At 41.8% G+C, this 21,745-nt stretch overlaps 1 protein-coding gene and 1 long non-coding RNA gene across 5 annotated transcripts in view; one reads left to right on the top strand and one right to left on the bottom strand.

Annotated features, from left to right (window-relative positions):
• Window positions 1-7,069, bottom strand: part of VAMP4 (vesicle associated membrane protein 4) — a 29,222-nt gene extending 22,153 nt beyond the window's left edge. The window contains exons 1-2 of one of the 4 annotated variants that reach the window (XR_011560788.1): window positions 6,911-7,069; window positions 4,030-4,146 (exon numbers count right to left, since the gene is read on the bottom strand). Coding sequence is in view for 3 of the 4 variants with exons in the window: in XM_019976690.2 (XP_019832249.1) it covers window positions 4,030-4,095 (66 nt within the window). In the remaining variant the exon portion in view is untranslated. Of the gene's footprint in view, window positions 1-4,029; window positions 4,147-6,159; window positions 6,429-6,600; window positions 6,765-6,910 lie in introns of those variants that run through there. The other 3 variants (XM_019976690.2, XM_019976691.2, XM_070768166.1) reach the window with 3 other exon arrangements.
• A 152-nt stretch (window positions 7,070-7,221) lies between these two features.
• On the top strand, window positions 7,222-15,259 carry LOC139176378 (uncharacterized). The gene is made up of 3 exons (XR_011560789.1): window positions 7,222-8,298; window positions 14,072-14,216; window positions 14,658-15,259. It is a non-coding gene; the product is annotated as an uncharacterized lncRNA (long non-coding RNA).
• Window positions 15,260-21,745: the final 6,486 nt, after the last annotated feature.

Genomic DNA, 21,745 nt, shown 5'->3' on the forward strand with positions numbered 1-21,745 from the left:
AGACTGATATACTCAGTAAGTCTAATCAAATGTGTGGTCAAACCGAAAGGGAAGATGATAATGTGATTATGAATTATAATGCACAGCTATTGAAAAAGAAAACATGTAATATAAAGAAAAACTTTAAAAGAATCTCTAACTTTTCTAACAAAACCCAAAAGCAGGAAGAGGAGAGTAAAGTGAGGAAATAAGCAAAGTGACATGCTCATCTTGGTGGGGAGAGAAGTGGAGGAAGGGGGAAGAGGCCTAGAATGAAAAGTAGTCCAGAGGGGCCCAGTTCTCAGCATGTTGACAGAAAACACAAATTTAAACATTATTGCTAACATGTCTGGGTTTCCCATGTGGTGCTATTGGTACAGAGCCTGCCAATGCAGGAGAGATGGGTTCAATCCCTGGGATGGGAAGATCCTCTAGAGAAGGAAATGGCAACCCACTCCAGTATTCTTGCCTGGAAAAGTCCATGGACAGAGGAGCCTGGTGGGCTACAGTCCACGGGGTTGCAAAGAGTCGGATACAACTGAAGCAACATAGCACACACACATGTTAACATGTAAAGTTAGTAAAAGAGAAGGAAAAGGGGAGAAAGGGAAGAAATTTTTTAACTATCTAGTGGTCTTGAGCATAGGGGAAAAGTAAGGAAAAATAATCAACTTAGCAAAAGAAGTTAGGGAAACTTGGGAAAACCTAAGATATATAATGAAGGACTTCCCTGGTGGTCCAGTGGTTAAGAATCTGCCTGCTAATGCAGGGGACGCAGGTTCGATCTCTGGTCCAAGTTAGATCCCACACACTGTGGCGCAACTAAGTCCACGCACCTCAAGGAGAAGCCCTTGCTTCTTGAAGAGAAAGCCCATGCGCCACAACAAAGAAACCATGAGTTCAACAAAGACCCAGTACAGCCAAAAAATAAATAAATAAAAATAATATCATGAATATCATTATCTCTATATATTATTATAAATAATACACAATGAGCAAGAAAAATGAAAAGAGGATTGCTCAATATTCATTTAACAAATATGTTTGAGCATCTTCTGTGTACCAGGCACTGTTCTAAGGACCAAGCACCAGCTTAGAACAAGACAGATAAGGTCTGAGCTCTTACAGAAAAACATCTGATGATGATAAAAGTTATGCAGAGAATTAAAACAGTGATGGGATAAAAAGTGACAGGGTGACTAAATGAGATTAGGCTGTCAAGGAAAATCATTCTCAAAAGGTGAAATTTAGGCTGAGATCCAAACAATATTAAAGAGCCAACCAGAGATTAAGGTGAAGCGCATTCACTGCCAGAAGAGGAACCAGCTAGTGCAGAAAATGTCCAAATAAATTAGTTATCACAATAAACATGAACGGTCTGAATGCTCCTGTTAAAAGTAAAAACTATATGTGAAGTTCAAAAAAATTCCAGCCAGTATCTGTTTATAAGAAACTGACCTAAAATAAATGTCAAATAAAGAATGGAAAAAAGAGAGAGATGGAGAAGATATACTAGCAAATTCCAACAGAAAGTAACAGGCTGGGAAAGAAATGTGCAACATACTTTCAGACTAAAGGGTCTGATATCTCTATTAAATAAAGATCTCTGACAAAAAGACACAAGACAGAAAAATCATCAAAGGAGAGAAACAGACAATTCCTAACAGAAAAGAAATGGCCAATGACCACATGAAAAGATGTTCAAAGTTAATATTTAGGAAGATACATTAGTGACTTCTTTTAACAAATATTTCTAGAATTCTATTGTAGCTAATAAGCAACAATCATTACATTCATAACACAGCTTATTTGCCCCCTATACTAAAGATACAGTGTTTATTATAGTTGCCGAATGAGAAACACAATGAAAACCAATGTTTTTACACTTATCCACTGAACAAACACAAGTGCTAAGTATACATTATCACAAAAAGGGTTACGTAATACAACAAGATATCATTTCACACCCACTAGGCAGATAACACAAGTGTTGGTGAGGAGAGAGTGGTGTTGAGGAGAAATGCAGAGAAATTAGAACTCTTACACATTTCTGGGTGGGAATGTAAAAACTGTGCAGCCATTCTGGAAAACAGTTTGGCAGTTCTTCAAAAGGCTGCACACAGAGTTACTATAGTACCAAGTAATTCTACTCCTAGATATTTACCCAAGAGAAATGAAAATATACGTAATGAAATGAAAACAAAACTTGTACGTGAACGTTCATAGCAATAGTATTCTTCATAATGGCCAAAAAATATAAATAAGCCCCAATGTTCATTAACTGATGAATGAATAAAATGTGGGACATTCATATACTGGAATATTATTCAGCAATAAAAAAGAATGAAGAACTGATACATACTGCAACATGGATGAACTTTGATAACATCATGCTAGGAAGCCATTTACAAAAGACAACATAGTGTATGCTCCCATCTGTATAAAACGTCCAGAATAGACAAAGCTATAGATCTATGGTTGCCTAGGGTTGCAGGGATGAGGAGAACAGGGGTTGATTGCTAAAAAGTACAGAGTTTCTTTTTGGAATGATGAAAGTTGACTGTGGTGATGATTACATAATTCTGTACTAAATATTAATTACTAAAATCCACTGAATTGTATACTTTTAATGAGTGAATTGTATGGCATGTGAATTATGTCTCAATAAAGCTATTATCAAAAAAGTATAATAGAAAAGAGGAACAAAAGTTAAAGTTTCATAAAAGTGATTCATAAATTCTTATAACCAGTTATCAAATGTCATGATCTGATAAACATTCAAAAGGAGGACTCTCTTTAAACAGCCAATTTTGTTCAATTCTGGTATCTAATATCCTATTTCTATAGCAAATTGTGGTAGTAGTCAACCAACAATGTAGAAAGGAAGTGCCATTCTTTGTAGTAGAACTGATTGAGACTGCATATCTTATACTGTTGAGTATATACATAAAGTTGATTTTAAAAGTTTACGAGCAATTTGTCTACTGGTGGATTCTACCCTCCTTCAAGCAAAACAAAAACAAAAACTGCAGAAAGAGAATAAAGGGATGACAAATGATTCCTATACTATACTTCAAGATACCTCTATATCATAACATGCTGGACAGAAGCTCTTGGTGTGAAAAAGGAGTGTGTAAAATGAAGTCAAGTAGACTATGAGCTCTACAGAGGAGAAACCATGCCCTCCAGTTTTTAGCATAATGCCCAGCATATAATGGATAGCAATGTTTATCTGTTGCATGAATCAGCAAATAAAGGAATGGCAGGAAGACAGGAAGTGAGGAAGGGCTTCAGGTGGATGAATGAAAAACAACAGCTCTAATTCCTTCCCTCAATAAATCCTTATTGATTACTTATTCTAAAAGAAAGCTATCTACAATATTCATATCAATGTTGTCTTCCAAAATGCTGCATAATTTTTAGATTTTTACAATTCTGCATAGAATATTCCAAAATAAACAAGAAATTGACCATTATATAAAAGCTACTCTGGCTCTGAGGCAACTGCAGGACCAGAATTCTTTATCTGCAATTCCAAAATCTAAGAAGTTTTGAAAACCAAGAGATTTTGTAAGTTTTGGAGTCAAAACTCACTTCAGGGAAAAGCTGACCTGAATTAATGTTTGCTAATTTATTTATATACTTAGAATAACCAGACATTTCACTGAGAAACATTAGTATGTTTGGAGGTGCTGCTCTAGACTCCCTCAAAAGGCTCTTGTAAAATGTGCACTAACTACCTTTGTAAAATCTGAAAAATTCTGAGGAACTCCAACCACATTTGGCTCCAGAGTCCAAAAGAAGATATTGTGTATTTATATGAAATTCCCCTTTAAAGACTAGAAAGAAGCTGGGAACAAAATGTGGTCACTAATAGAAATAGAATTTGGCTGAGTCCCAATCTAAGTAACATATACTTTTTAATGTTTACTGTGAATAAAACATACAGGATTCAAATACAGCCATTAACATTAGATTTTTCTAAAATTATTTACAAAAGAAAACAAATTTTGAATCTTTCCTTTTTAAAGATTAAGATTCTGAACTTACCCTTTCACTTTTCACAGAACCTGTGACATCATCATCATTTAGGTGGCGCTTGAACTTGGGAGGCATCTTTTTTAATGAGGTACTCTTCTACTTCCCAGCAGGATAAATCTTTACCACCTTAAAGAGAAAATAAATTTCATCAGATGTGAAACTTTGGGGTGCAAGCTAAAGTAGTAAAAACAGCACACAAGGCCCGATGTGATGGGGCCCCCTCCACTTCTCTGACTTCAACTGCTCTCTCTCACAGGGTCTCCACACCTCCTCCATGTGAGGACTCAATACACAAAAAATAGTTAAAACCCTGAGAAAAATGGAGGTAACTTTTAGAGAACATGTGCAGAAAATCAGTGATAGACAGCATTTTTATAAAATGAAACAGAAGACTCCACAGGAGAGGAGGGAAAAACAGGAGGCTGTCCCCTTGCAAGTAAGACATCAAATGCTTAAAGATTTTAATTTGGAGAGAGAAGACAGAAAACACTTCAAATTCTCTCACTCACTTTTAGTGAGTTGTATCAACAATGATTCCATTTCCTCATCTGTAAAATAGTGATTTCAAGGCTTCTGCATGGAGTTGGGATGGTCATATCAGATTAATACATACATGCAAAAACATTCTGTAAATTATAATGCCCTGTTCCAGTGCATAACACCAGGTGTTCCAAGGAAAGGGATATGTTTGCTAAGTGCTGGGTTAAACAAAGTCAGGTTTTCTGTTTGCTACAGAAGATCTGTTTTTAAAATGCTTATTTGCATTGAGTTTTTTCAGGAACATGCTTGAATATGCAACATATTCAAAATTTTCTTGAGGAAAAGCTGACATATGCAAACAGAAGTTTTCAGTATCTTGGACAAGAAGATGGATGAATAACGAGAATAGTTAAGGTGTACTGAATATTTTACTCTGTGTTAGGCACTGTGCTCAGTAACTTACACACATTTTTTAATTCTTTACAACACTTCTTTGAAGTAAGCACCAAGAAATCAAGAGAAAACTAAGGCTTGGTAAAAGATAAGTAACAGCATTAGTCACTCTACTGATTGAAATAGCAGAAACACAGGCCTAAATTATTAATAACTGTGCATGATCAATTTTAGTATTTATTCAATAAGTTGTCTATCAGGTTACACAATTCTGTTCTATAAAGACCGTTTCCCTGTAACAACCCAGCAGCCCTCTTTCCCTTTGCAAACAACAACCTCTAAGATCTTTAAGCATAATTAGACATCAGTATGGTGGTTAATCATTCACTTAAAAAAGAAAAAAACAAGCCCAGAGTCCAGTTTCATAAACCAGATAAAGTAAAATTTTAAGGTGACTTCCCATCCAAACAAATTGATATAAACTTTTCTTTGATAAGAAATAATTTTCCAAACCAGAAACGTAATCACTTGTAACAAAAACCAAGTACTTGCTACCTAAGTAACAGCTCTAGAGTTCTTCATTCTACAATATTTCTGTCACGTACACCCGGCATCTGACCCATTTTATTCCTCATACTTCGATTTCTGAATAATTCATTCATGCAGAAATGTTACAGAAAGTATGGAGAAACAGATGACAAAAGAAGCAACCAAAGGACTTGAGCTTTTAATTACACCTGCATTTTATTTATATTTTAAACCCTACAAAAGGGCTGCTTCAACATCCAAAAACAAATAGCAGGCAGACTTACATAACATCTTTGTGAAACGTACAGTAAAACTACAAGTTTAACGATGAGCAAACCCAAATTCAGGGCCCATAATCCAAGAATCAGCTTCATGAAAGCAAGAAATCAGCGACTGACAAACATAAAAGCCATCAACAAGGCAGCAGGCAGATTATTAACTGCACTTGATGAACGATAGGGCAAATGATGATATTTGCACCAGACGACTAGTAGAAATAAACCATGCTCAGAAATTAGACTTATATATATTCTCCCTAGATCTCTCCTGCCCAAAATACATATAAATTCAGGTGTTTGTGTCTAGGTATATATGTAAACAACAGAACCTTCAGTGATGTATTTCAACATCACCAATACATTTTTATAATGTCACATCACCATAAGCATCTTATGCCATCATCATACGTTCACAATTTCCTGTATTTTTTGAAGAGGCAGTACGTAATATACTTCTAACCTGTTGTTTAGTAAATGTTGGCTTCTTTTTTGCTTTACGCAAACAACAAGCACACCAAAACGCCTAGTATTTCATTTTAGAAAAAGCTTGAAATCTGTATAGAGGGTTCCCTTTTCCCAGCCTCCGTTCCCTTTCTGATTCCTCAACTCTCATCAGCAATGTTGGTTGGTACAGTTTCACGGAAATGAGTGACTTGGATGGACACAGCCTGAAGATGTTCTTCACAAAAGCTGTCAAAGTGTTAATGATTCACCTTACCCTTCCGGTCATTATAAACGCAACGGGATTGGCGCGCTCTCTCCCCAGTCTTTGAATAAAGAAACAAATCTATCCCTCCAGCAAGCAGCCCCGTTCACCCGCCCCCGCCTCAGTCGCACCAGGTCACGTCCCCCGCCATCTGCTCCTGACTCTAGTCCTTTTTACCCCAAGATACGCACTCACATTCCGGGCTGCCTCCCAACTCTTCTCCAGGCTTCCCTATCCCCGCCGCTGTTGTCCTCCCATCTCCCCAGAGCACCCTACAATTTCTATTCTTCTCCCCCTTAACCGCCCCTCATTGCACACCCAGGTCCTGATCGTTCTTCCTCAGGGTAACCCGCCCCTCCGACCCCAGCCTTTTCCCACTCGGCGACCCCAGGGGCCAGCCCCTCAGCCCGACGCGGACGTTGGGGGCGGCGGGGCACGGACGTCGTCTCCGTTTCCTTCCTCCGCACATCCGCCCCTCCCGTCGGGCCCAGGAGGACGGCCGTACCTGAGCCTCCCTGGGAGCTCCCGGCAACTCTCCCGGGCGGGCGGCGCTGGACGGGCGGGGGAAGGAGTGGGAATCGGAAGAAGAGAGCGGGGAGCGGGAGACAGTGGGCGCGGACCCGGCGTCGGCCGCTTAGCCGCAGCTGCGCCCCCGCTCATCGAGCCGATCGGCCCTCCGCAGCCTGGCTCCAGGCTGAGGGGGCGGGTCCAGGCCGCGGAGATCGTCGAGGGAGTCGATTTCCCCTCAGCTCTCCTCTCGGAGGCCGCCGCGGACGCGAAGCTTAGGCCTGGATGGCCCAGGTGATTTTGTCTGTTCAGGGAGGAAACACAGTCGCGGGTTCCCAGCCGAGGTCGGCCGTTCCGGGGAGGTGGAGGAAGGACTGAGAAACCCAGCGCTGGGCCCTGAAGGCCTGCTCGAGACGGGTTGATGAGGCGTTAATGAGGCGGTGCTTTGTGCGGGGTCCATCCCCCGAGCTAATGCAGATGTGCCGAAAAACCGGGACGGCTCGAAGCCTGAGGACTGGCCTTTTCTGAAGGAAGGAGATCTGTGTGATCCCTTGTTTATAGCTTCAGAGTTAGACGTGTAGATCTTCAGGGTTACTAATCCCGTCTCCCTATTTTAGACTAGCAATCTCTCGTACAAAGATATTTCCTTGAGGTTGCCCAGCTCGGTGGACAGATTTGAGTCTAGGTAGGACTCAGTGTTTTTTCCCCCACTATGTTGTAGAGTTCTAACCAAAAATGCCTGGGTCCAGACACCACGCAGGCACCGGAGCCTTATAGTGGGAAATCTACCTTGCACATCCATTCTCCTGTTCTCTTGACTCTGCCCACTTGCTCTCCCCCCGAGTTAGTGGTTTATTTAAGCCTGTAGTGCCTGGGCATAGTAATCCATAACGGTTCCAATATTGTTTTTGTTTTGTCTTGTTTATTACCCATTCCTCCCAGATATGCCCCAGCTGAATTGTTCTTAATCTTTTTTTTCTATCATTTTTTTATACATGTCATTTTTACCAAATATTTTTAAGTTCTTTGTTGAATAGTGTTTTGATGTAGTGCATATTTAAGCCAAACAAACACTAAGTGAAAGATACCTTGGTTGTCACTGAGCACCAGGGGCTGGGCTCCCTGTGTCATATGTAGAAGTTTCCCATTAGCTATCTATTTTACACATGGTAGTATGTATATGTTAATGCTACTCTCTCAGATCATCCTACCCACTCCTTCCGCTCTGTGAAGAGTTGATTTTGTTTGTTTGTTTGTTTTTTTCCTTCATGTCTGCACAAACCCTTTGAGTCTGCACTAGATTTTAGGATTCCAGCACTGAGACCTGGCTCCGGAGGTGCAACTGAGTCACGTCCTGAGCCAACGTCAATATCTATGTGCACAGAGGTAGTTATACCTGCTCTTGATTTCCCAGACTGCTCTTGATTTCAGTGATTGTATTTTTTGGTTCCAGAATTTCCATTAAAAATAGATTCTGATGCCCTGGAGAAATTCTTTTATGTTTTTGTCATTTGGGGGGAATTTTTTTAGGGGGGTGGCTGTACTGTGCAGCATGTGGGATCTTAGTTCTCCGACCATGGATTGAGCCCATACCCACCTGCATTACAAACATGGAATCTTAACCCCTGGACCACCAGGGAAGTTCCATTTTTGAATACTTGAATCAAAGTCCTTGTCTGTTAATCTAATACGTGAATTACCTGTGGGCCGGTTTATAGTGTGTATTTTTTTCTTGGATTTTGGTACTATGACTCTCATCTCTGCTGGGTAGGTAAAGATGCCAAGCAGAAAACTTGTGAAAAACAGTGATTTTCTCATCCTTACTTCCTATACCAAGTATTACAGCTTTCTAATTCAGCAAAATTTTGAGGGGAAACCATCAGGGTCCCTCAGTTCTTCCTTCCTTCCTTCTTTCTGAAATCCTGGCTCTCCAAGATTTCAGTTTTGTGTCTTCAGTCCTGTGAGATCCCAGAATATAACTGCTTTATTTTCTTTTGCTCCCCGCCTCCCAGTGATGACCTTTGACCCAGGCAAAGCCCAGGTGCTCAGCCTTCTACCTAGAATCAGTAAACACCTCCAGCTGGCCAAGGAAAAAGCTCTCCATTTTGCAGTTCCACTTCTGGAATCTTGGCCCCTCCAGCCTCGATGCTCTAGCAGCTCTTGGATTGTTTTATAGAGATGCTGTTTGTATTTATCTGGCTTTTCCATTTATTCTTAGAGAATTGGTGTGTCTCAGTTTACTCCATCAGACCTGAAAGTGGTTTGGTTATATCCAAACCACTCTTACACTACTATAAAGAGATAAGCTTACTTGCCATGACTACACAAGAAAATGGGAAGGAGGGGTTTCCAAAAGGAAGAATTTCTTATGCCGTCTCACATACAGGCGGGTACTTAGAACTCATTACTTATTATAGACTCTGACTCGGGGAGTGGGTAGGGGGGGTGAAGGGGGGTGAGCCAGAATGAGAAGATTCTGGTTTCTTTAGGCAATGAAGGCACATTCAGTCAGCATTGTTTAATCAGAAATACTTGGGTCAGCGCCCCTTCTGCCACATGTTACAGAGTTAGTAGAAAGACAAGTAGGGTCTCTTTTTACTTTACATTTTTGTCTCTCTATATATACATGTATAGGCTATATCTAAACCTTTTGTGCATAATATATACACATTTATCATTCCTATTTTCCTTTATTAGACTCTGAATGTTTTTATGTTTTTCATTTTTAATCTTTTTTTTCAGCAAAGAAAATATCACATATTCTGCTCACACTCATTTCAAAGCCTGTAACACAATCCATGAAGTTGGTCTCAGAGTCACAGTCACACTTCACTGACATCAGAAATCACAAGGGTCCTTTATCATAGTTCCTTGTTTTAGGTGCTATGTCACAAGTGGCATCTGAGCTGTTATTTAGAAGGAATGAAATTATGCCATCAGAATACCTAGCATAGATACATTTCAAACTTTCTTCAGAGGATGAAAAGTTAAAGTGAAAGAAATCTTTCTGTACCAGTTTTTAAAAAAACATAGTCAAGTTTTCTCTAGGGATCAAGTTGGCCTCTCTTGTTTATTCTTTATGTAATTATAGATTTAAGGCAGTGCCCAAAGGAAAAATTCTCATGACCATGAAGAATCATTCAAAGCCCTCCTATTAAATGAAAGGCACTGTATATACACATATACCAAAAACCTTGGCAATCTTGTGAATAGGGACCGCTTATTATTAATAAAATCATATTTCTAAATGCCTCAGAATAAAATATACAGAATTACAAAGGAAGGAAATTTATAATGTTATAAAATATTTTAAAAGCAAAATTTGTTATATGCAAAGATATATACTTCTTTATTAACTCAAATTTAAAAAAAATCTAGTGTCAGGACTAACATCTACCATTGTTTTGAATTAGTAATGAGCATAAACAGTATTTCAGGATATCTGATTGTAATGTGATATGAAAATCTTAGAGATTTCTATTGGTGACACAGTCACTAGCACTACTGAGCGGTTTTAAGGGGCTCCATTTATAGTTGAAAGTGAAAGTGAAAGTCACTCAGTCGTGTCCAACTGTTTGCAACCCCATGGACTACACAGTCCATGAAATTCTCCAGGCCAGAATACTGGAGTGGGTAGCCTATCCCTTCTCCAGCGGATCTTCCTGACTCAGGAATTAAACCGGGGTCTCCTGCCTTGCAGGCAGATTCTTTACCAACTGAGCTATATAGTGAAGGAATTAATAATTTCTGTTAAAAGATTAAAGTGAAAGTGAAGTCATGTCTGACTGTTTGCAACCCAGTGGACTGTAGCCCAACAGGCTCCTCCGTCCATGGGATTCTCCAGGCAAGAATATTGGAGTGGGTTGCCATTTCCTTCAGGGGATCTTCCCGACCCAGGGATCGAACCCAGGTCTCCTGCATTGCAGGCAGACGCTTTAACCTCTGAGCCACCAGGGAAAATAAAGGTGTAATTTCTTTCCCATCCAAATTCACAGACCCTTGAATTCTATCCATGGGTCATCAAGGGTCCCCCAGTTTGGAACTCATGCTTTAAGTATTTCATCCTCTCCTGCAGAGTGGATGGCACTGGGTACAGAAAAGTTTCTGAGCAAAGAATAAACAACTGTTTCTGCTCTTATACACCCAGGCACAGAACGTTGCCCCTCCTGATTAGAATACTTCTTATTAACATGCTCATAGCTCTGCCTTGCCCAGAGTCCTTGCACCATTCCTGAGAATCCTGGAGTATAGTACTGTTGGGGGCCGGCGTGAGGCACTCCGCCCATGACAAAGGTCATGAGGAAGGAGGCTCAACATACGCAAAGGCGGGATCGAGCCTCAGGAGTCCCCCTGGAAATTCTCGAGCATCTACCCCCATAACCAGAGCCTGCCTACTTTACTACTTTGTGCTCTCCCCTACACCTCTGACTTTACGGGGGGCTGTCCCCCACCACCTCTTTCGGAGAAGGAGTTAACCTAGAGCTCCAATTAATCAAAACTCCTGGGCGTGACAAGAGTGTTTTAACCTACAAACTCCTCTGAAGGTTCTCTAGCCTGTCTGACAGGCTTGTCCGGCCACATGTGATTGCTCACAGCCTCCCAACCATGAGAGGCATGAGATGCTTTAAACCTTCTAAAAACAGGTTCCTTAGAAAAGTTAGAAAACTATTAGTATAATGGGCTGATTAGAAATTGTATTGGTAAAGGGTTTTTCATTTGTTGAGCCAATGTTTGTTGCTAAGACTCCACATCCCCTGCCCTTACACACATTAATGAATATATAGAAGAAATAAGTATTAACCTTTGATATTAATCACGTTAGACCTTAGGCTAAGTAAATTCTTTCCTTAACTAAAACCCACTATACCCTCCCCCTATAGGAATGTAACTTTATTTGGGTGGTGTCTGTTTTAAGAATAATCACCCCTGGAGAAATAAGTGTCCTGGTTGACTGACCGCTGTCACAAGGAGAGGGTCATAAATTGTCAGCAGGCCCCCCTGGCCAGAAGATGATGTAACACCCTTAAGACCTCTGTATACATTTGTATGAAGCACCTGACTTTGATAAAAGTCAGGACTGCTGACCCCATGTGACTTTTGCATAACATCTCAGTGTATAAAAGTAGACCATGGAAAATAAAGAATTGGGATCAGTTTCTCGAAATACTGGTCTCCCCATGTCTCTCTCTCTCTCACTCTGGCTGAGTCTCCATCTGGAGCGCGGAACCCGCCATGCTTACTAATTATGCCTGGGTTTCTAAGATCCGACTGGGGAGGCCTCAGTGTCTCCTCTCCTTCGGGAGAACGGAAGGATGCCTGCGGCCTACGTAAGTGGTGCAAACTTCTTGTCTTGAAGTTTTATTGGTCTCCCGCGTAAACCAAGCTACTCAGCCTCTTTTCTCCACTGAATTTTCCTACTGAGCTATCCTCATTCTATTACTCTTTATATCTTTGATGAATATTTAAATAGTGGCCTAAGCCGTCTCCCCTTTGAATACCCTGGATCAGCTGGGGCTGGTCCCTGGCATAGTACAATGAAAATATCCTTCCCTGAAAATACAGGCTGAGTTCTTATTAAGTATCAGCCCCTATGCCATATACATTATGCACCCAATTATCATGCAACCCCATGAGGCAAATGTTATTACTCCCAGTTTACATAGACTCATTTGTAACTCATTTTTCATTCCGAAAAAGTATATCTGTTGTCTCTGTTGCTAAATTAGGTGCAGTGGTTTAAATACAGACACAGTTGCTGTCTTCAGACTTTATAATACAGCAAGAAAGACGAGCAGAAATAAGTTACATAATCACGTAACGTGATGTAAAAGGACACTTGTTTTGAAAAGAATAAACAAGTGGCTGAGAATGAAGGGGACCTATTTTAAAAGTTAGGGTTGTCAAGAGAGTTAGTTCAGTTCAGTTCAGTCGCTCAGTCGTGTCTGACTCTTTGCGACCCCATGAATCGCAGCACGCCAGGCCTCCCTGTCCATCACCAACTCCCGGAGTTCACCCAGACTCATGGCCATCGAATCAGTGATGCTATTCAGCCATCTCATCCTCTGTTGTCCCCTTCTCCTCCTGCTCCCAATCTCTCCCAGCATCAGAGTCTTTTCTAATGAGTCAACTCTTCGCATGAGGTGGTCAAAGTACTGGAGTTTCAGCTTAAGCATCATTCCTTCCAAAGAAATCCCAGGGCTGATCTCCTTCAGATGGACTGGTTGGATCTCCTTGCAGTCCAAGGGACTCTCAAGAGTCTTCTCCAACACCACAGTTCAAAAGCATCAATTCTTCGGCGCTCAGCCTTCTTCACAGTCCAACTCTCACATCCATACATGACCACAGGAAAAACCATAGCCTTGACTAGATGGACCTTTGTTGGCAGAGTGATGTCTCTGCTTTTCAATATGCTATCTAGGTTGGACATAACTTTCCTTCCAAGGAGTAAGCGTCTTTTAATTTCATGGCTGCAGTCACAATCTGCAAGAGAAACCAGTCATGCGTAAAGCAAGAGAAGAGTATTCCAGGTTGAGAGAATAGCAGGAGCAAAGATTATTAGGCAGGAAAATTTGGCATTTTTAAATTGTGGTAGAAAATGCATGATATAAAATTCATCATCTTAACCATTTTATACTGTATAGTTCTGTAGTGTTAACTACATTTACTTTATTGTGCAACAGATCTCTAGAAATTTTTCATGAAAAACTCAAACTCTGCACCCATTGAACAACTCCCCAGTTTTCCCTCTCTCGAACCCCTGGCAGTGAAAACTCAACTTTGTTTCCATGCATTTTGCTACTTTAGATAAGTCATATAAGTGTAATAATACGATGTCTTATTGTGACTGGCTTATTTCACTTAACACAATATCCTGAAAGTTCATCCATGTTGTAGCACATATCAGAGTTCCTTTTTCTAAAAACACTAATACTTTTTTAAAAAGTATATATAATATACCACATTTTCTTTATCCGTTCATCCATCAGTGGAAGTTTGGGTTTCTCTACCTCTTGGCTACTGTGAATAGTGCAGCTGTGAACATGCGTGTGCAAATATCATTTGGAGATCTTGCTCTCAGTTATTTTAGATAAAAAATCAAAAGTGGGATAGCTGGATCATATGGTAATTCTATCTTTAATTTTTTTTTTTCTTTTTTGAGGAACCTCCATACTGTTTTCCATAGTGGCTGCACCAATTTACATTCCCACCAACAGTGCACAGGGTTCCAAATTCTCCACCTCCTCAGCAATACTTGTGAGGGCCCAGGCTGCCCAGTCCCTGCTGAAGAGGTGCATATTGCACAGGTATGTGAGGTGAAGCTCAAGGTAGCCAGGGATCTAGAAGAGGGCAAGGGTCTGGAGAGACAGGTCAATGTGAGCAGCATTTTAGGGATCAAGGCATATACATAATCCAAAACCCTAATCTACCCAATTGGGATATTCCCTCAGAAGACAGATTTCCAGATGATTGCTGCCTTGGGAGGGAAGGACTGGGCGGACTGGTTAGAGTATCATTCAATCAAGAGACACCTGGGAGCTCTGGTTGCTAGAAAGGCCTGGAACCCGTCAGGCACCAAGTCCAAATGGGGGCTCACTCTCACCAGTTTAAGGCTGCCACCTCATAATGATCTTTAGGGCGTGGGCTTCTTCCTGGAGGCTGTGCAGGTGGTGGGGATGATACTATGCAGGGCCCTGTGGGGCTCCTGGGCAGAAGGCCTTATGTGTCCCCTGTTTTTTGGATTACAGGAAACAGCCTTCATTCAGCCTCCCCGACCTTCCCTGAGTTCCAACGGGCGGATTCAAGCAGTTGTTAATTAGGGAAGGGAGGGGATGAGAGACCACGGACTGTCAAGAACATCCCTGGGGCAAGGTCCTCTTTCCACATCAAGGGATATACACAATGCTGCTACTGCTAAGTCACTTCAGTTGTGTCGGACTCTGTGTGACCCCATGGACCACAGCCTACCAGGCTCCCCCGTCCCTGGGATTCTCCAGGCAAGAGTACTGGAGCGGGGTGCCATTGCCTTCTCCGGATATACACAATATCTTTGAGCTATACTGCAGATACTGAAAACCCCTCCAGGTGGGAGATTAACAATTAATGTTGCTATGCTGTCCACAAGCATGTAGACCCCAGGCCAGTTGGACCTGAAGGTTGATTATGCTCCTACTTAACTCACCACCAACCCATCAGAAGAATGTCCGTGAGCTGACCACGCCCTCTTTGAACAATTACTATAAAATTTCTCACCGTTTTCTCCAAGTTGGGACTCAAGAGTTTTGAGGGCGGTAGTCTGCTGTGGCTCCCTTTGCTTGGCAAAGTAATAAAGCTATCCTTTTCTACTTCACTCATAACCCTGTCTCAGAGATTCAATTCGACACTGGCGTACAGAGAAGCTGAACTTTCAGCCTCTGGGACTGGCCAGATAGAGCACCACAGACCTGGAAGCCCTGGAAGAATCCACACAAGGACTAAAATGGAATGTTGTTCGAATTCTGAGCAAACCACATTCCTGTTCTCAGATGAGTCATGAATAGTCCTCCCTCTCTTTACTCAATTCCCTCTCTTTTACCCTGGCCCACCATAAATGTGGTGTCTCAACCCAAGTTGAGTTGAGAAGTTGATTTCTGAATTAGCTTCCCACCTCTCCATTCTCTGGCCACTGAATAAAGCTGTGCTGTTTCACTCTCACCATAGGTTTTGTTATTGGCTGTTCAAATCTGAATGGAAAGAGAACCTTTCAGGCAGGGTGCTTTGACTGAGCTAGGGGCCAGGTGGAGTTCCATACAACCAACTCAGTGACAGCCAGGAATCTGGAACAAGGCAGGTGTTAGGAGGTGCAGGTCAATGGAGTGGGCTCTTAAGGATGTAAGTCATCTGCCTAATTCCAAACCCTAACCTACACAAATACGCATATTCCCTCTAAAGGTAGAGCTAGAGGAATCTGGTCTTAGCAGGGTGTGGCTGGGCAGGCTAGCCAGAGTATCCTCCAATAGGACACACTGGGAACTATGCTGGAGAAGCCCAGGACTCCATCAGGCAGCACGTCCAAATGAGGACTGAGTGTCACCAGTTTAAATCTGCCACATCAGAGGAGTTTTCAGGTAGTGGGCTCCCTTTACCCTTGAGATTATGCAGGTGGTTGGGAACTGGCCTGAGCTTTATGGGCCTGGAGGGCTCTGGCTGCCTGAGGCCAGGTGAAAGGGTTTGTACTGGGCATGATCATTCAGCAAGATCAGCGTGGCCGGGAACCCGAAACAGAGCAAGTGTTAGGAGTGGCCAGGATATTAATCCTCTTATCAGACATATGACTTGCAAGTCCCCTGTCCCCCCAATAGGTTGCCTTTTCACTCTTGTTTCCTTTGATGCACAGAAGTCTGATGTAGTCCATTTTGTACATATTTGCTTTTGTTGCCTGTGTTTTGGTGTCATATCCAAGAAGTCATTGCCAAATCCAATGTCATGAAATTTTCCTCCTATGTCTTCCTCCAGGAGCTTTGTAGTTTTAGGTCTTAACTCAGAATGGATTAAAGATGCAAATGTTATTTTTGTATATGGTGAGAATAGGGTCTGATTTCATTCTTTTGCATGTGCATATCCAGTTTTCCCAATACCAAGGAGTTTGGTATTTTTGTAGATGATGGAGCAGGCCAGTGTGGCCAAAGTATTAGAGTTTCAGCTTCAGCATCAGTCCTTCCAAAGAATATTCAGGACTGATTTCCTTTAGGATGGACTGGCTAGATCTCCTTGCAGTCCAAGGGACTCTTAAGAGTCTTCTCCAACACCACAGTTCAAGAGCATCAATTCTTTGGCACTCAGCTTTCTTTATAGTCCAATTGTCACATCCATACATGACTACTGGAAAAACCATAGCCTTGACTAGACAGACCTTTGTTGGCAAAGTAATGTCTCTACTTTTTAATATGCTGTCTAGGTTAGTTATAGCTTTTCTTCAAAGGAGCAAGCATCTTTTAATTTCATGGCTGCAGTCACCATCTGCAGAGATTCTGGAGCCCCCCCAAAATAAAGTCTGTCACTGTTTCCACTATATAGGGTCTTTTATACCCTATATAGATAACTAATCATCAAAATGTTTTTGTTCTTCCTAGGAACATCTCTCATATTATCACTTCTTTTCAACTGTAACAAACTTGGTTCTCCATTGGCTTCTTGCAGCTGGACAAGTTCAGTCCAAATGCTTGGAACAGAAGAATTCTATTCTTCTCAAAACCTGACCTTCACTTTAGTTTCTAGCTTTATCTTCTGCTGCTCCCCTTCCACTTTAACCTGCCCAACCACACCCTTCCTCTCATGTTTATGCTCTGTTCTTTTCCTGTTGCTACTGTAGCAAATTAACAAAAACTTGGTAACTTGAACAATACAAATGTATTACCTTATAGTCAGCAGCCTGAAAGTATCGACTAAAATCAAGGTGTCCACAGGGCTGTGCTCCCTCTAAGACTCTAGAAAAGTATCCTTTTCCTTGACCTCTGCAGCTTCTAGAAGCACTTATGTTGACTCATGGTCCTCCTCCCCCATCATCAAAGCTAGCCACACTAAGCCAGTCCTTCTCCTCATGCTACCACCTATCTGGTTCTGCCTCCCTCTTCCACTTCTTCCACTTTTAAAGACTCTTGTGATTACACTGGGCTCATCTGGATAAACTAATCTCTCTATTTTAATGTAAGCTGATTATCTTACCCTTTGCCATGTAACCTACCATATTCACATTTGGGGAATTAGAACATGAACATCTTTGGAGGGACATTATTCTGCCTAACACAAACTCTTTCCCATCCTCTGCCCCCTAAGTTGTCAGAAGTGATTTTAATTATCTATTCCTCATTTTGCAACAATCAATTAATTGAATGTTATTACAAAAATCCTTCTGTTTCAATTAAGTAAGACTAACTGCAAATTACACATTCAGAGGTCTGGATTTATATTTTTAGGGAAAAAAACTCACAATATTGAATGTCTCTATCTAAGCTCAGTTAACATTTTAAATCATACTGGTTTGAAAAGATACATGTACCCCAATGTTCATAGCAACATTATTTATAATTGCCAAGATATGGAAGCAACCTAAGTATCTATTAACAGATGAGTGGATAAAGAAGATGTAGTATACACACACACACAGTGGATGGAATACTACTCAGTCATAAAAAATGGCAGTGAAATATTGCCATTTGAAGCAATGTAGATGGACTTGGAGGGCATTATGCAACTGAAATAAATCAGTGAAAGACAAATGCTATATGGTATAACTTATATGTGAAATCTAAAAGGTACAGCAAACTAAAGACTACAATAAAAAAGTAGATTCAGAGATGTAGAGAACTAGTGGTTACCAGTGGGAAGAGGGAGGAGAGAGGGGCAAAATAGCAGTACAGGATTAAAAGGTACAAACTACTGGGTATAAAATAAGGTACCACGGATTTGCCTGGTAGTCCAATGCTTAAGAATCTTCCTGCTAATGCCGGGGACACAGGTTCAGTTCCTGCTCTGGGATGATGCCACATGCCAAGGGGAACTAAGTCTGTGCACCATGACTATGGAGCTTGTGCCCTAGAGCCTACAAGCTGCAACTACCGAAGCCCACAGGCCTTAGAGCCCATGCTCTGCAACAAGAGAAGCCACCAAAAAAAGAAACTCGTGCATCACAGCTAGAGCGTAGCCCCCACTCCCTGCAACTAGAGAGAGCCCGTGGATATCAATGAATATTCAGTGCAGCCCAAATTAAAAACTAACTAAGTAAATAAGCTACAAGGATATATTGTACAATATAGCCAATCTGTATGCAGGTCAGGAAGCAACAGTTAGAACTGGACATGGAACAACAGACTGGTTCCAAATAGGAAAAGGAGTACATCAAGGCTGTATATTGTCACCCTGCTTATTTAACTTATATGCAGAGTACATCACGAGAAACGCTGGACTGGAAGAAACACAAGCTGGAATCAAGATTGCCAGGAGAAATATCAATAACCTCAAATATGCAGATGACACCACCCTTATGGCAGAAAGTGAAGAGGAACTCAAAAGCCTCTTGATGAAATTGAAAGAGGAGAGTGAAAAAGTTTGCTTAAAGCTCAACATTCAGAAAACGAAGATCATGGCATCCGGTCCCATCACTTCATGGGAAATAGATGGGGAAACAGTGGAAACTATCAGACTTTATTTTTTTGGGCTCCAAAATCAGTGCAGATGGTGACTGCAGCCATGAAATTAAAAGACGCTTACTCCTTGGAAGGAAAGGTATGACCAACCTAGATAGCATATTCAAAAGCAGAGACATTACTTTGCCAACAAAGGTCCATCTAGTCAAGGCTATGGTTTTTCCTGTGGTCATGTATGGATGTGAGAGTTGGACTGTGAAGAAGGCTGAGCACCGAAGAATTGATGCTTTTGAACTGTGGTGTTGGAGAAGACTCTTGAGAGTCCCTTGGACTGCAAGGAGATCCAACCAGTCCATTCTGAAGGAGATCAGCCCTGGGATTTCTTTGGAAGGAATGATGCTTAAGCTGAAACTCCAGTACTTTGGCCACCTCATGCGAAGAGTTGACTCATTGGAAAAGACTCTGATGCTGGGAGGTATTGGGGGCAGGAGGAGAAGGGGATGACAGAGAATGAGATGGCTGGATGGCATCACTGACTCGATGGATGTGAGTCTGAGTGAACTCCGGGAGTTGGTGATGGACAGGGAGGCCTGGCGTGCTGCGATTCATGGGGTCGCAAACAGTCGGACACGACTGAGCGACTGAACTGAACTGATAAATGGAATATAACTTTAAAAAGTTGTGAATCACTGTATTTTATACATGTAACATATAATGTTGTACATCTATACTTCAATTTAAAAAAATCATACATACTGGTAACCACTCAGAGGATCCTAATAAAACAAAATATTTTAATATCTAATTGGCTTAAATTAATGATACTAATGACAACACACGGACTAATTACATTTCATTGGCAAAACTTGAAAGAAATGTTTTACTTATGGGTATTTTAAAAAGAGAGTCTAGTGTTATATCTAAAGTATTTCTGCATTAGTCATTCAAACACTTTTAGGAAACTTCCCTACATGTTTTTTAGTTTAAAGTGCTTTGGTTGTTACTGCTTTCCTAAGCTTAAAGAAGGGAGCAAGCACACAGATGGTGACAGGTGAGTTACTTCCCCTCTTGGTCTTAGACACAGTGCAAAAATTAATTGTATTTTTAGGGCATTAAATAAGGGGCTGGAGCTTGGGCTGTGATCGAAATCACTTATGACCATTTCCAGTATCATTTCCTTATAAGAAATGACAATAGAGACAGAGGGAAAAGCAGCAGCTAAAGGTTCCTGAAAAGACTTCCAGAGGTTGAGAATACTTCTTGGTTCTTTCCTATGTCATCCTGATACTACAGGAACAAGTTTAGGTGTGCAATATTTACCAAAGCAGTAAGATTACAAAAGGAGAAGGCAATGGCACCCTACTCCAGTACTCTTGCCTGGAAAATCCCATGGACGGAGGAACCTGGTAGGCTGCAGTCCATGCAGCCTAAGAGTAGGGCAGGACAGAGCGACTTCACTTTCACTTTCCACTTTCATGCATTGGAGAAGGAAATGGCAACCCACTCCAGTGTTCCTGCCTGGAGAATCCCAGGGAAGGGGGAGCCTGGTGGGCTGCCGTCTATGGGGTTGCACAGAGTCGGACATGACTGAAGTGACTTAGCAGCAGCAAGATTACAAAATCTTTTAAAATCTTTTTGTCTCTTCCTTAGGAAAGCCTTCTCTAGTCACCCCCTCAATTAAGACATTTCGAAAGAGATCTACTTTCGTGGACGCTTATACTTCTCCTTCACAGCACTTATTCTCAGATCCTCATTACAGATTCTTTTTTATAACTGTTTGATGTGTTCTTCCATACTGTTGTCTTCCTTACTACTGCATCCTTAGCTTTCACCACAGTGATGGACGCATATTTACACCCTTAAAATGTTGAATCAATACTTGAGGGGAGAAGGCAGAGGCTATGTTGTTTTGTCACTTTGGTATTGGGGAACAATTCAAGCACAGTGTCCTCTGCTCTCAATAAGCGCTCTTTGAAAGAACAGATGTCACACCCCTTAGGAACCCTGCATGCTGCCGTAGCTGAAGCCTCTGAGGCTTACCTAAGACAAGCCTCCTTCCAGTTCACCTTAAGTAGAGAGGAAATAATGTGCACTCAGCAAGTGGTACATGAAAATACATGTTTTTTCAGGTTCTCGTAGAGGGCTTTTAGATAGTCTCTTAAAATTGTGGAGTTGGAAACATCCATTTTACCTTATCTCTTAACAGCAGTTCTCAAAGTGTGGTCCCTGGGTATCACATCATTGGTAACACCAGGGAACTGGTTAGAAATGCAAATTCTTGGGAAATAGACCTGGTGAATCGGCACAGGCCCCTTCCTTCTAATCTACAGGTTTTTCCTTTCGGAGGTCCCCTCCTCCAGTGTGAACCTGACAGCGGCGCTCAGCCCTTGGATGGCTGTTGATTAGAAAGAGAATTCAGAGACGAAACACCGAGGTCAGGAGCACCGAGCTTGGGCGGAGGTCTCTCCCAAGGCTGGAGCGCCCAGAGCTGAGAAGGCTGCCCCCGTGGCGAGCTCACTGGGACAGCCCGGCTTCCGCCCCGCCTCCGGCCCGCGGCCCCGCCCCGTTCCGGCTCACGTAAATAAACGCGAGGAGCCAGCGACGGAGTCGCGGGTGTGAGGCGAGGTCGTTGTAGCCACTTAGGTGTCAGGAACGAAAATCACTGACCAATGAGCTGCTTGGATGGTCTGGGCAACCGACCAATCGCGAAG

This window comes from Bos indicus, chromosome 16 (assembly GCF_029378745.1).
Source record: "Bos indicus isolate NIAB-ARS_2022 breed Sahiwal x Tharparkar chromosome 16, NIAB-ARS_B.indTharparkar_mat_pri_1.0, whole genome shotgun sequence".
In the NCBI taxonomy this organism is placed as follows: Eukaryota; Metazoa; Chordata; class Mammalia; order Artiodactyla; family Bovidae; genus Bos; species Bos indicus.